The sequence below is a fragment of the Equus caballus genome, chromosome 4 (genome assembly GCF_041296265.1).
Source record: "Equus caballus isolate H_3958 breed thoroughbred chromosome 4, TB-T2T, whole genome shotgun sequence".
Lineage (NCBI taxonomy): Eukaryota > Metazoa > Chordata > Mammalia > Perissodactyla > Equidae > Equus > Equus caballus.
Genome location: NC_091687.1, coordinates 112,662,503 through 112,677,975, shown reverse-complemented (window position 1 = coordinate 112,677,975; position 15,473 = coordinate 112,662,503). Strand labels below are relative to the sequence as shown.

At 50.0% G+C, this 15,473-nt stretch overlaps 1 protein-coding gene across 4 annotated transcripts in view; it reads left to right on the top strand.

Annotated features, from left to right (window-relative positions):
* Positions 1-15,473, top strand: part of PTPRN2 (protein tyrosine phosphatase receptor type N2) — a 931,942-nt gene that overhangs the window by 415,365 nt on the left and 501,104 nt on the right. For all 4 annotated transcript variants that reach the window (XM_070266124.1, XM_023640190.2, XM_070266125.1 and 1 more), the window contains one exon: positions 1,605-1,691. In XM_070266124.1, the coding sequence (XP_070122225.1) occupies positions 1,605-1,691 (87 nt within the window). The remainder of the gene's footprint in view (positions 1-1,604; positions 1,692-15,473) is intronic.

Here is a 15,473-nt window from a genome sequence, read left to right as displayed (position 1 = left end):
CGGGCCATTCTGCTGCCCTGGGCCCTGCCTCACGTGGCACTGCCTGCTCTCCTCCCCAGCTTGGATGCTCAGCAGGGGCTCCTTATCCGTGTGTCCACAGTGAGATTCCTGACTCTGTCCTTCCTGACGCTTCCTCGACTCTCGTTTCCTTGGCTCACCAGCTAGTCCCGTCAACAAGCCCTAAATTGTCTCTCTGAGGCTGGCAGGTCTCACCCCACACTCACCCGGCCACCATGTCCTCTGAGCTGCTGCGAGCCTGTTTAATTCCTCCTCACCTCCTGAGACCTGGCTGGCTCTTAGAATCAGCAATCGCAGGAAACCATCGTCGCTCCAGGTCTTCTGCTTCACTGCTCCCTGGTTTCATCTCCATGTCCCCTGCCCTCACTCACAAGGTGCACTGGCCTGAGTTCTTGAAGCCTTCTGTCCCAGGTGGGGCCTTGGTGCCTGCTCTGCTCATCGTCTGCCCTGTGTGCATGTCTGTGTCCTGACCTCCTCTTCCTATGAGGGCACCAGTCATGCTGGCTCAGGGCCCACCCACATGACCTCATCTTAGCTTGATCATCTGCAATGCCCCTATTTTCACATAAGGTCACATTCTGATGTTCCACATTTAGCATTTGAACGTGTGAATTTTTGGTGACACAATTCAACAATATGCTCTGTTTTTACTCATTGATGACTTTGCTGCCTCTGTCCCCACTAGAATGTAAACCCTGTGAAGGCAATGGCTCAGCCTTTGTTTATTGCTGCATTTCCTAAAGCAGTGCCAGGCGCCCAATAGGCACTCTTACACATTTGCTGAAGAAATGAACAAATGAATGAATGAATGGTCAGCTAGGATGAAAACCTTTGCTGTACAACAGTTTTTATATAACAATATAATTGAATACTTTTTGCAGTGGTACTAACAGGATTTCACAGGCAATGGGTGATTTACAAGCCTGAGTGCTGGCATTCAGGATTTGTAATTGGAACTTTGAGTTACGTGCCATTGCTGCTGGTGCCTCTTCATGGAACTGGCATTGCTGGGGGTGTCTGAGGCCTTCTGGAACATGAGCGCCCCTTTTAATGAGTCACTGCTAGGGGGCTGTCCATCCTGTCTCACTGTTTACCCTTAAAAGTGTGATATTTATAGATCCTTTCATTGGCATGTAACACTTTTTAGAAATGAATCCATTAAAAAAATATGCATTTCCTTTGTACATTTGACTCCCTATCCTGAAATCTGATTTTCAGCATCTGCTTATCCCTCCATCTCCCATCTCTTCTCTCTCCTTTCTGTCCTTCCCTCGCCTCCCTCTTCATTATATTTTTTATTGAGGCTGAGATGAGCAGTTGCAGCACCATGGGCCCATTACACTTCCTAACAATTCCATTTGCAGTGTATTGTTTGTCTCATTGCTGGAAATTCAGGCGATTCATCACGCCTGGAGAAGCACCTGATCCCAGGTGCCCTGAGAGCCCGGTCACTATGTGACAGGAATACAGTGAGCGGCTGCTCTCAGGAACTGCGGGGCTGCGGGGGAGCTCCTGCCGCCTTTCAGCTTCCTGAGGACTGGTGAGTTCCATTTTGTAATGCTGCCCCCTTTGCTCTTCCCCCACAGCCCCCTGAGCCTGGAGAAGGGGAAGGAGTTGCTGGCGGGCGTTGCACGTCTCCTCGAGGTGCCGATGAGCGTCTTCGTGGACATCGAGTGAGTGCGGCTGCGGGTCCTGGGATACCCTCAGCTCACATTGGTTCTGTCCCATAAATTGGTTTGTGAGGGAGAGAACTATGTCTTGTGGTTCCTGTTAATTATGTCAGAGAGACTTTAGGAAAGAAATGAAAGGAAAATTCCAGTGGGTTTTGGCAAGTTATTCAAACACAGCTGAGAGCTGTGTGTAATTATGGAATTACATTTCCTGAAGAGTGGGACTCACTGAGGCTGTGGCCCTCAGCCCTGCCGCACCTGGAATCGCCAGGAGGCTCTAGAACCTTCTGGTTCCCAGGCCTCACCCTGCTGCAGATGAGCCAGAGTCTTGGGGGTGACGCATGCTGGTGAAGGCTCAGTCAGCATTTACTGAGTGCCTACAGTGCACAGCTGCTGCCAAACCCACTGCATGGGGGAAAGGGCTGGGGTCGCTGGGTGCCACCAGCCCCTCTTGCTGCAGTGGACTGAGTTCTAGAAAGATTTGGTGACATTGGGGCTGGAGTGGTGCTCACATGACAGGCACACGCTGAGGGGCAGCCATGTTCCTATTCCCTGAAAAGTGTTTACAGAAGGCTGAGCGTGAGGATCATGTAAGGGAGATGAATGGAAATACACTGATGTGGGGAGTGAGTGGGGTCACCAAGTGTGGCCGTGGACTGACCAGGCATGCCACATTTCGCCGAGCCTGAGCATGGAGATCAGTAGTTCTGAGGAGGCATGAGGACAGGTTAGCACATGTGGCGTGAGCTCCTAAGGACCCAAAATATAGACTTAGCTGAGCCATCTGTTGATGCGAATGTGGACACAGGGTATGTCCATTGTGGCCTACAGACACTCATGCGTCACTTGTCCTCCACACGGCAAGTGTGTCTTGAGCACCTGCTGTGCCCTGGCATCATGCTGGGAGCTAGGCGAACGGTGTGAGCAACGTTGCCCTGCCCAAATGTCGTACCACTCAGTGGGAAAGGCAGATGGGTGTACAGGTGGCTACAGTGGAGGGTGCTTGGAGACATGTATGGGGAACAGCTTCACCTAGCCTGGGGCCTTCTAGAAGAGGCGAGCTGAAGTACAGGTGGCGATGTCCCACAGGGGGGCGAGGTGTGCTCCAGACGTGCATCTGCGGTGTCCAGCACAGAGCACAGGGTGGACTCAGTAAACATTTGAATGAAGAAGTCCACGGACGGGCAAAGAGCTGGAATGACCGAGGGAGCTGCTGAGAGTTCACCTCACCTGGGTGCACAGACGGCTGTGCAGGTGAGAAGTGCCGAGCAGCAGAGAAGGCAGGGCCATCTAAGGAGCCCGCACTCCAGACACACAGCAGCAGGCCCAAGGAGAGCGACTCAGTCAGATTTGCTGAGAAGGAGCAGCCCGCCTGCCATGTGGCCAAGACAGGACGAGAGGGAGGAGGGTTAGCAGCATTACAGGTGAGGGAGGACGAAGGGACCTGGTATCAGGTAGCTGCAGTGGGCATGTGGTGTCAGAAGCCTGCCTGTGAGGCAGAGTGGCATAGACATGGAGGGGAGGGTGAGTCAGGGCGGGATCACAACATACAGTGACCAGCCCCTCAGGATCCATCACTACAACCAGAGCAGATGTGAGTGGGGCTGCAGCCAGTGGTCCTGGAGCCCCAGCTGTCAGGCATTTCCCTCTTATATCTGGACCAAGGGGGCCAGGGATGGCTGGGCACTGGGCAATCTGGTGGTGGAAGGTGGGCAGGGGCAGCAGCTGTCCCCAGGTGGGGAAATACTTCCATACGGTGACCCCAGTGTGTCTGACGGTCCTCCGAGCGAGAGGAAACCTGCTCAGACCAAGGTGTGTGGCGTTCAGGAAGCCAGGGACTTAGGAGAGATGGGAGAGGCTTTGGGGAACATCCTGACAGGTTCCACTTGGACAGGACTCTAAGGGGCACGGTCCAGGTGGCCAGGGATGGATGCAGATGCTACAGTCCTGATGCAGTGGATGCAGGGCCCTGTCTGTGATGGGGACGGAGAAGAGAGGACGGTGTGGAGGGGCGTGGGGCAGGGTCCCCTACAGATGTTCCCTGAGAACCACACACACAAGTGTGTTGGCACCATCAGGGTCTGCCATCGTCCTTCTACCTCCCCTGGCATGTCCATGTCCTAGACTGTGTCCTGGAGGGCAGGTGAAGAAGGGTTGCACAGAGGGTGATACTCTGAGGTAGTTTTGTCTGTGCTCTGTCACCGTGAATGCAAACCCCAAACCATGAGGCAGTGTCTGAGCACAGTGCACTGAGGGAGGCCCTGTGACTTCATTGGCAGCATGGGGGGCCCTCCTGCGCATGCTGGGTCGTAGAATGGGGATGTCAGTGCTGTGTAAGTACTGAGAGGGGATAGAGAGGGAAGACAAGTCCACCCAAGCAGATTGCAATCTGGCTGAAGAGACACACACACAAGAAAGCGTAGAGAATGTCACAGGAATACAGAATTGTTCAGCTTCGGGGGGCCGGGGCACTTCCACCATACATCCAGTCCAGGGTGCCTTGGTGGGAGGGGGCGATCTTACAGGCACCCGAAGAGCTGGGGCCTCTCTGCTCCCCACCGCGGGGCCATTGGTCCTGAAGATAGTTTGTCTGTCTGTCTGTGAGTCTTGCTACTCTGTGGAGCTTTCCAAGTTCTTTTTCCTACTGCCATTATTTTGTTTTAAAGTTTATCAGCTTTTGTTTTGAGTAGGAAGTAGCCAGAAGTTGGGGCAGAGGGGCTAAGGCCAAGGCCTGGCTGTAATAATCTGCAGTTCCCTTATCGGACTCCTTGGGGCCCACACAGCCCAAACTGTCCCCGCCAGCTAATGAAGCCCTTGTGTCAACTCCACACTGGCGAACGTGACCATCTGTAGAGATAGTTGTTCATTCTCTGAGGGCCTGCTACGTGCTGTGTGCCAGGATCGAGCAGAGAGCAAGTGGGTAAGGTCCCTGCTCGGGTGTAGCTGACCTTTCAGCAAAAATAGACTCATAGACAGAGCTAGGAAAGGTTAGGCAGCCTTAGTTCTCCTGGAAACAAAGGGATGAAGGGATGATGGCAGTGAGGGAGGAAGCTGCATGAGGTCTAGGGAGGACCTGCCTAGCTGGGGGTGCTGAAGTAGCTGCCCAGTGGCCACGCTGCTTATGAACAGGAGGGACAGCATGGTCCACGTGAGGCACGTGGGACGACACTGTCCACACAAGACAGACAGGATGGCCTGGTCCACGTGAGACAGATGGGGACGGTCCAGCCCACGTGAGGCAGGTGGGGATGGTGTGATCCATATAAGACAGACAGGATGGCCTGGTCCACGTGAGACAGATGGGGATGGTGTGATCCATACAAGACAGACAGGATGGCCTGGTCCACGTGAGACAGATGGGGACGGTCCAGCCCACGTGAGGCAGGTGGGGATGGTGTGATCCATATAAGACAGACAGGATGGCCTGGTCCACGTGAGGCAGGTGGGGATGGTGTGATCCATACAAGACAGACAGGATGGCCTGGTCCACGTGAGACAGGTGGGGACGGTCAGCCCACGTGAGGCAGGTGGGGATGGTGTGATCCATACAAGACAGACAGGATGGCCTGGTCCACGTGAGACAGGTGGGGATGGTGTGATCCATATAAGACAGACAGGATGGCCTGGTCCACGTGAGACAGGTGGGGATGGTGTGATCCATATAAGACAGACAGGATGGCCTGGTCCACGTGAGACAGGTGGGGACGGTCCAGCCCACGTGAGGCAGGTGGGGATGGTGTGATCCATACAAGACAGACAGGATGGCCTGGTCCACGTGAGACAGGTGGGGACGGTGTGATCCATATAAGACAGACAGGATGGCCTGGTCCACGTGAGACAGGTGGGGATGGTGTGATCCATATAAGACAGACAGGATGGCCTGGTCCACGTGAGACAGGTGGGGATGGTGTGATCCATATAAGACAGACAGGATGGCCTGGTCCACGTGAGACAGGTGGGGACGGTCCAGCCCACGTGAGGCAGGTGGGGATGGTGTGATCCATATAAGACAGACAGGATGGCCTGGTCCACGTGAGACAGGTGGGGACGGTCCAGCCCACGTGAGGCAGGTGGGGATGGTGTGATCCATATAAGACAGACAGGATGGCCTGGTCCACATGAGACAGGTGGGGACGGTCCAGTCCATGTGAGACAGGTGGGGATGGTGTGATCCATATAAGACAGAGAGGATGGCCTGGTCCACGTGAGACAGATGGGGACGGTCCAGTCCATGTGAGACAGGCAGGGACAGTGCAGTCCACGTGAGGCAGGTGGGCGTGGAAAGGCTCTCGTGAGACAGGTGGTGACAGCATGGTCCACGTGAGGCAGGTAGGCCTGAAGATCCTTGCGAGTAGTGTGCTGTTTCTTCTGAGTGCTGGGAAGCCACCAAAGAATTTTTATCAGGAGAGCATGTTTCCAGCTGCATGAAGAATAAATTCATTACAGGGGACATGAGTGGAGGCCCAAGTGATTTGGGAGCTGCTAAGGTTTCTAGGTGAGGGGTGGTACCCCATGCTGGGCGGGGTTTAGTCTTGGAGAAGAACCTGTGTGACTGGGGGTTACCCACTTTTAAATACTTTATTTGTGTGTCTAGTTAAGCTGCACATAAGCCCCATGAGAGTGACTTTTACTTTCACCTGTCACCTCAAGAGTCTGTTAGAATTGTCCTTTGTCAAATTGCACTCCTTTCGAAGTGAGATTCAACACCTGGTCTGTGCATCCGTACTGCCCGTCTGTATACCATCCCCTGAAAGGGGCTTGGCTGTAGGACTCAGGAACTCAGCCATGAACAGAGGCCCTGTGGAGGGCCACATGGCAGCTGAATGGGCACGTTGTTCCCACTGACTGTGGCTGATGTCAACTGGCCCTTTGCCCATGTCATAGCCTCTGCATGGACAGGCACAGAGAGAACCAAGCCTGACCCGGTGGTGCTGACTCTTCTTTTCAAAGGGGAGGGAGGTTTCCTGAGCATCCTGATGGGCCTGTTTCAGCCTTCTGTGGATGCCTTCCCTGCATTCCACACATCGTGAGTCATCTTCCATCTTCACTACGGATGCTAAGCTCAGGGGCCAGAGTAGTCCCTACACACATTCACACCAGGCACCCAGCATGGTGACTCTACAGCGTGGGCACGTGTTAAATGTATGAGAGATGGCACAGCACAGGCCTGTCCCCTCAAACTGCCCCACCAGCAACAGCTGAGGATCCGTGGCTCACCACTCCCTCCGTAAGTAGGAGACATTGAATATGGCCGGTGCTTCCACAGGCCCTGGGAATCCACCAGTTGGTGCCAGGGTGAGTGCTGCAGAGGAGGGAGGCAGTGGGTGAGTGAATGCCTTCTTCATTAAACCTGAAGATGTTGCAGGAGAAATCTGACAGTGTTAAATAAGAGTCGGTCCCACGGGACAAGCTTCCAGGAGCAGCAGGGTGGCTGGAGCATCGGGGAATGTCATCTCAACTCTGCCTGTCATGAAGGACATTGGACCAGAAAACAGTAATCACCCGAAGCAGCTTTAGAGTAAAACTTCCTCAGGCCCTTCGGGACTGTGTCTATTAACTTTTCATTATTTTTCTTTGGCAAAACCCTGCGTGATGACTCTGCAGCATAGAAGGCAGAGGTCCCAGGCCTGGGAGGCCTCGTGTTTCCTGGGGCCCCCCTCACCACTCCCGTTGCCACCGCTTCTTGTTGTAAACTGAGGTGTGTGTGCATCAAGAGCCAGGGCCTGCCTCACAGCCTGGGCACAATGCTGCGGAGATGGTGGCGTTCAGGACGTGGGGCTGGAGGGGAAATTCTCAAGATAAGATGGGAGCTGCAGTGCGGTGGGCTGGGAGCACCACGGAGCAGCCTGGGAGCCTTCTGGTTCCACGATGGTGCCCTTCCCTCTCCATCTCTGCCCCTCATTCCTCTCCTCTCCCACCATCCCCAGAACTGTCCCCAGGATTGGGGGGTACGACCCAGGTTCTACAGCTCAGGAGGGAGCTGCGCTGCAGCAGGGCTGGAAGCTGAAGTGACCGCCTGTGTCCTTGCTCACCTCAATAGCACAGAGCCCACGCAGACAGGCCCACTGCACACCACAAGACTGAGATTCTTTCACACAGAGATGGGACTGCTGCTCGCATCTTCAGGGCTTCTGTGGGTGGTAATATTTTACACTCTTTGGGTGTTATCGAGGAAGGTGTGAGGTTTCTCTCTTTCTGGAGAGAACACGACCTGGGTTTCCAAGACTGAGAAGCACGTTTTGCCCTAGACCCAAACTTGGTACCCTGAGATGCCACTATCTTCTCCCACCATGTCCCACAGGGTTCTATGTTGTGTACCTGCTACCTCACTTTCTCCCCCATCCCATCATCTTTCCCATTCCTCATCCGTCTTTAAGAGTCTCAGCAGTGGCAGGACTGTCAGCCGCCAGGATGCTGGGAGCAGGGCATCAGGACCAGAGCATCTTCAGGTGGGAGGGGGCTTCAGGACTAGAGGGGTTTCAGGTGGGAGGGGGCTTCAGGACTGGAGGGGTTTCAAGTGGGAGGAGGCTTCAGGTCTGGAGGAGCTTCAGGTGGGAGGGGGTGGCCAGACTAGAGGGCCTGCAGGTACACACTAATTTAAGTGTGAAGCTGGCTGGGCTCCCTCTCTCCCTGGTCCTTCACCTCCGGTTAGCTCCTCATTCCTTGTTCCCATGCAAGCAAATGGCGTCCATGTCTGGAGAGTGATTCCGGCACAGAGGGGTATCCAAGGAGCGCTTTCCAGCCTCCCCAAAGGGCAGTCCTGCGCTGGCCAGCTGAGCTGGGTACCAAACCAGAGATCTGTAAACATCACTTTTCAGTCTCTTCCCTGCTCAGAAGCCTGGGGGCTTCTTACTTCCCACGGAGCAGACCCTGACACCACTGCCCTCTGTTTAAGCCTTTGGGAATCGGGTCCACAGGGCTCGCGGGAGCCAAACCCTCAAGAGTACCTTCCCCATGGCCTGGCCTGGCTAGGGGTGTCCTCAGTCTTCCCTGCTCCTAATCCTGTTCACGTTTCAAAGCTGAAGTATGGTCCTCTTGGTGCCAAAGCCACCTCTGAAGCCCTTAGTCCTGGCTGGTTAATGTCTGTAATTAGCGTGTGTGTGTGCACGTGTGTGGTGTTAGCTTCACCCCTCCCAAGCTGTACGTGTTGTCCTGTGGGTCACCCCAGGACCAGCACAGTGATGGCACACACTGAGGATGTGTGCCTGCTGGACAGACGGACGTAAGCAATGGAGGCCCCAGGCAGGGCCGACTGCATGAGCAGCACATGGCTCTTCATTTAGAGCACGTTCTCAGGGCTGTTCATTGTTCCAGGAGAGGAGGAGAGGCCTCTGTGCGATCTGGCACCTTCAGAGATTGTCTGCATTTTTATGGAAGTACTAGTTATGCTTAATATGTTTTGTTAATGGTTATGTAGCTGTCAAGTAAATTCCATTATTTCTTATTACATCATTAGAAGCCATTAAAACAGCATTAGCATGCTGATGTAATTACGCCAGCAGAGGCACAACGACCAGCTATGATTTTATAATCTAATCGTGGCTGTCCACGGCGGCGCTGATTGATGCTCAGGCCTCTCTCCGCCTTCTCAGTCAGCTGGGTGGTGCTGCGCGGACCTACAGTACAAAAGAAGACATTCCGAGCTCGCCGACTCCACAGCGAGGTGGGGACCAGTGTCAACCCTGCTTCTAATGAGCTTCAGCTGAGTCTCCGGATCAGCCCAGTGAAGGTTTGGATCAGCGGAGGGCATCCGGGAGGACAGCATAATTCTGTGATCAGTCTCCATGTGTTCTCACGATATAAGAAGCAGTTTAGTTCCCCATCTGTGGGATTTACTGAATTGATGAAAATACAGTGTTCTTGTTTTTCAAGACTCCCACTGAAGATGCAGCAGTGGGAATTCACAATCCTGACACTTTTCATTATCGTCTCCTATGCAGAGGGTCGGGCAGATGCCCGAGCTCAGCTCCATCCTGTAAGAGTCCTGGCAACGCCGAGGCCACTCACCCCTCCTCCCTGTGCCCCACACCCTCGCCCACCCCCACAAACCTCCCTCCATGTGTGAGAGGATCCATGGGAGTTTGGAAACTTTGGGAAAGCATGCTTCAGTTTCCTGGGGCACAATTGTGGTTGTTTGCCCCCTTATCTTGTCTCTGTGGTTTATGGAGACATTTAATAGGAAGTAGAAGTAGGAAGAAGGGTCAGAATGGCCTTTATCTCTCAGGGTTGACCCCTCTCGCTTGCTTTGTGGCCCGAGTGATTACAAAACCCTGGATAATTTGGTGTGCATGCCAAGGCAGTGCAAATTCACAGTGGCAAAGCTTATGCTCAAGGTAAATAAACATTGCTCACAGCTAAGAGCCTCCAACGGTACAACCCAGAGGCCTAGGGGAGGGGCCGGTGTGAGCTGTTTGCACCCTACTTTTAGTATGTCTGCTGCCTGCAGGCTTTGCTGCTCACAGGTGGATGCTGTCACCTTGCTCTACCACAGCTCAGGATTAGCTCAGTGATGCTACCTTAGAGGGGCAGAGGAGGAGGGGCCTGATGGAGTCCTTTTTTCCTAGAGGAGGAATGCTGGCTCTGCCATGTGTACACACTGCAAGATTGCCAAGGTCCAGCCACCTCTGTAGTGACAGCTACAGTGATTTTCCTTGAAATACAGTGTTTCAAGGAAATGTCACAATTTGTCAAAACAGCCTCAGCTTTGTCTTTAGGCTGAAGATGAGACAGCAGGAAGGAACCACTGTGTATTCACAAATAATAATTCTGCTTGAGTGAAAGATGGCCATTTCTCATTTTAAGCAAATCTCCATGCTTTGAAGACATTAGTGTTTAAAGTATTGATTGAGCCCCCTTGACATCAGTATTGACATCACAACTTAGGAGAAGAGTCAGGTTAGTTCACCTTTCTAAACCTCAGTTTCCCCACCTGTTAAATGCGGATAGTCAGGGTGAGGCATGGGGTGTGACCTAGGACCTTGCTCTCAGGAGGCCCCCACTTGGGTCAATGCTCTGCTGTTGCTGTGTTGAAACTCTTAATATTAGTTTTTTAACAGGAGGCCCTGCGTTTTTCATTTTGCACTGAGTCCCACAATCACATAGCTGGTCCTGAGGCCGATAGGGTTGCTGTGAAGATCCTAGGAGAGAACACATAGTAGAGGGCTTAGACCAGTGCCTGCTGTGTAAGTATTCAACCCAAGCCAGCTTGGACCATTGTTCTACCGTCGTTTGCATTGCTACGTAGAAAGACAATGCTAGCATCTGCTGTCCATAGGGTCGGATGGTCCAGTAGTTCGGCACTCCCTAAGAGACTCTGCTGCCTTACAATGATCCCTTGATCTAGTAGAGTTGAATCTTTTTCTCTCCTAGTAGATGGCGAGGTCCTTGAAGGCAAGGACTGTGTCTGTATCACCCGATGATCTATTTTCAGTGCCTGGAACAGTGTTAGGCAGATAGGAGGTGCTCAGGATTTGCTCAGTCAGTGAATGAATGAATCAGTCAATTGGTAGGCTCTGGATATAGGCACCTCTGTTTGCATCTGTTTTTCTCTACTTCCCATTAGACCTTGGGTAAATTAAACCAAGAAACATGTAAACACATGAAAAGAGTAAGATTTGTATTGAAATAAAACCAAACATTGTGGTAAATATATATTTTATTTATTGCCTGTGTTGTCAATATGAGATACCTCTGCTCAGCTCCCTTATTTTCCTCACAAGAACAAACTGGAAATCCTTTTGCTCTTCTGCTTTTCTCTCTTGGGTCAGTGGTGTTGCAGACATGCTGATGTCAGCAAGGCTGTGGAGCAGGCAAGTCAGGCACTTTATTCGGGACCCATCTCTACGGGGAAGCCATAGGGACTGAATTCACCATCCTGCAGGAAGTCTTCACCTTTCACACGTGGAAACTTAACCCGTAATGAGGGCAGGAGAAGAATACAAAATCACCCTGACTGGGGAGCCTAGTAACTCTTTCCTGCCATGGAAACTGGCCCCCGAGTGTTTGTTGCATCACATTGTGAGTTACAAACTGGAATATGTATAAATGCCAGGCAGGTACCCTCAGGAATTTGGCAGCCTGGGTGTCCAGAGAAACAAAAATAAAACTAAGACAAAAACAGTGAGCTCAGCACCCAGGAGGTTCTCAGGGACTGGGACGCGGCAGGCTGGAAGCCCAGGGCCCATCCCATGAGAAGGGAGCTCACGGTCCAGCCTTTGCTGCCCGTCTTGCAGCACTGAATGGCCATCGGGCCCAGTTCTCTGAAGTTTCAAGAAAAAGCCTTAGTCCTAATTTTTAGGTGGTCACTTTTGTTTCTAAATGTTTGTTACTAATAATTCAGTTACTTACTTTTTGTTTAATTCATTCCTCTTTAAGCACTGTGCAGGTCCAGCTGCAACAGAAGATACATCTCAGGCAGTCCTGGTCCTCCAGGCACCAAGGGCGTTCTGCTTTTCCATTAGACAGACCCAGGCAGTTGCCGAGCACATCCCTGCCAGTGTAACACAGGGTTCCTGTGACCGGTCACACTACCTGTCAGTAGTAACAGGAAAATATGTTATGAGAATTAAAAACTAAGCAGATGCTTTCAAAGTTCAAAGGCAAAGCATAAACATTGAATAATCTGTTTTTTTCCAAATGCCCATGAGAGGAAAAGAGTGCCAGGCAGGCATCCCCTGACAGAAAGGAGCCCTAGGCTGCACATAAGCACAACATATTGCAAATAAGAGACACTGCACTGGAAAGCAATTGCTCAGCCCTTTAGGCAGATAAAGCATCATCAGTAATTATGGCTTGGTTAACCTCATGTCATGTTAAATTATCTTGCAATAGCTTTGCAAGTCTTTGTTTCGTCACACATTCAAGTAGGAACTGATTCTCCCAGTCCTTCCTCCTGTGTAAGCCCTCCAGTTAGATATTTTGGAAAGTTATTGCCTAATGTTTGGGAGGCAGGAATATACAATTGTGCAGAAAATATGGTATTGGAAAGTTAGCTTTTGGGATATGCATGTGCATTACTTTGCTATCTACCTGGAATTCTAGAATTTTGTAATATGACATCGCTGGAATGAGGCATGCACAGAGAATTCTGTAGCAGTCAGACATGAGCTTGTTTTTCTGTTGGCAGCTTGGATTAGCCCAACCTGTGGGCTTCCCCAGAGTTGAGGACAGCTGCGGAGAAAGACTAGGAAGAGGCTAGTGATCCAGGGAAACAATTAAGGGGCGGTACCAGTTTTAGGGAAAGAAAATGTCAGCAACGTGATTCTTGGCCCAGTGACAGAGTAAGGCAAGGACACTGGTGAATGCCGGTGTACAGACTGTCTGATGATTACAGTGTCCTACAAAAAAGCTCTCAATGGAGACTCAAGAAGTTACTCTTCAGTGGTGGCATTGATATTAAAAGTGGACTATTTGGGGCTCATTCTTAAAACTCTATGTTTTTCAATTTATTCATCTGTAAAATGAGAGCATTGCCAGAAGAATTGCTTTGGGTCTAAATGATGCGATTATGTTGTTCAGCTCTACACTAGAACACTCTCCTGGTTTGTGCTCCCTGAAGGCCAGCTACAGCGCTGGGTGCAGCGTGTGTGTCTCTAGTGCCTCAGCCTGAAGTCTAGTTGAAGGGGCTGGTTTAAGAAACCCCTCAAAAGCAGGTAGTCCATATAACGAAATCTTCCTCTTCTTACATGGCCTCAAATTTATGTTCAGCCAGAAACAATAAGTCTCCTAAATCACTCTGATTTTGTTTGGTAACTTTGAGACCTTTATTTAGCACTTTGTTTTTCTTAAACTGATGCTGAGTAAGGTACAGAAGAGCAGTTCACTACATGTATAGCCCACTACAGGAGAAAAGTTAATGCAGAAAGATTCTTAAGCAATAGATAGGATTTTGAGAAAATGTCTCAATATGTTTGCATTAATATAGGCTATATATATATATTATCCATCCATCCTTCCATCCATGTTATGAACTTCATCCCAAATCCAGGCAGCAGATAGACAAAGCACAGATCAGTCTGTCAAGCCAAGGGAGAGCATGCTAATAAAAAAGTTTTTTAATTACTCTATCAAAGGCTTTTTTTTTCCTTTTATTTCTAAACAGCTCTCAAGAAAGTGCATCAATTGAAAAGATCAGCATTTGCTTTTACCTTAGTTATAAACCATCAACGTTACATAATTAACTTTAAAACTATCTGCTGTTGCCAAGTGTGCCTTCTCATTCTTCTTTATGTTCCCCCAAATTCAAGGGAAGCTGAACCTGAGGAGTTTGTTAAACTGACTACAAAGTTAGCTGCTGGTTAGCCAGTGTTTATAAGGAAAACTATGGTCATATATGTTATATTCACTGTAGACCCTAAAGGTTGACTTCATACAAATAATCGTATGTTATGGATAACCTATTGTTATATAGAAAAAACAATACCCAAATGAGCCAAACTAAGTGGAACCCTCAATTGACTGGAATTTTACAGTGTTCTATGTTTTGGAAATGGTGTTAAACAATAAGAAAAATAACCTTTCATCAGAGATTGGCTTGCCTTCCCCACTCTCAACTGAAATACAGGTCTGAGTACACACTGAGTTCAATGTCTAATAATTCCTATGATTAGAGTATCATGCAATGAACGGTAATATTCAGAAGTTGACCTTGAGATCTATGACTATTAGGAATATTCATATATCAGTATATTGGTATTATAAAGGAAGAACATTATATGTATTTTTAAATTATTTTAATGACAAAAGTAGGGAAAAAAAGAGATTTCTAAATAGTCCTCATTTAAAGAAAAGATCATTTAGGCGGAACTCTTAGTCCCAACACTGGTTAATGGAGGGCTGGCTCATTTGTTTCATAAAACTTAAGTGATAAGAGCGGAAATTCTGGAAAACAAGCAACATATCAATGTTAAAATGCTGGAAGTTACTTCCGACCTTCGTCAGCATGTTCTGTGACCATGGAAAAGAAAATGAGTAATTATCAATATATAGTCAATGTCTATAGAAACACTGAATTTTAGAGAGCCCACGACCAGTTGGACTTATACTTAAGACAGATAACTACAGCTGGAATTTGCGTGATGAGAGGCTGTCTTATCTGTGTGCACATGTGATTTGCTTAAATCGGTTAAAGATAGTTTTAAATCAATGCATTCTGCAAGATCACAGGGATATATCTTTCCATAGTATTTCCAGCTTGATTGGGAATCGACTCCTAATGATAATGTGGAGTATTTTTCTCCTAATAGGGGGCCATGTAAAAGCATTTTTTGAGAGTCACACACCCAGTGAGATTTCCTAAGCCAAGATGTGATTGTGAAGACTCCCTTTCACTGGAGCAAGGAAGATGTGCATCTGGGTAGATGGGTTCCACCTTTTGGCATTCCTTCCACTGTAAATAGGAGTCACCTCTCACAATAGGTGCATTTGACGGTCAGAAAGTTGATGGTCCTACAGGAACGATGACTCAAGTGACACGTGCTGTCACAGCAAAAGCACCTTGCTATAGGATGTGCCAGGCACTGATGACCCTCTCCAGGTCTGCCTGTAGTGACTGTTTATAGATTGATCATAAACTCCATGTCCTAAAGCCATGGGGTCAGGAAAGAATCGAGCTGATCTTCCCCCGTATCAACCAAGTCATTTCAGATGGAGGACAGCTGGTCTCCTGCATCGAAGCAGTGTGACATGGAGGAACGCCATGAACCTATGCAGGCAGCCCAGGATTTAGAGTGGATCTCGTGGAAAAGCTCGGAGGGAGAACAGGCTGCTCTGGACTGATGGGGGCAG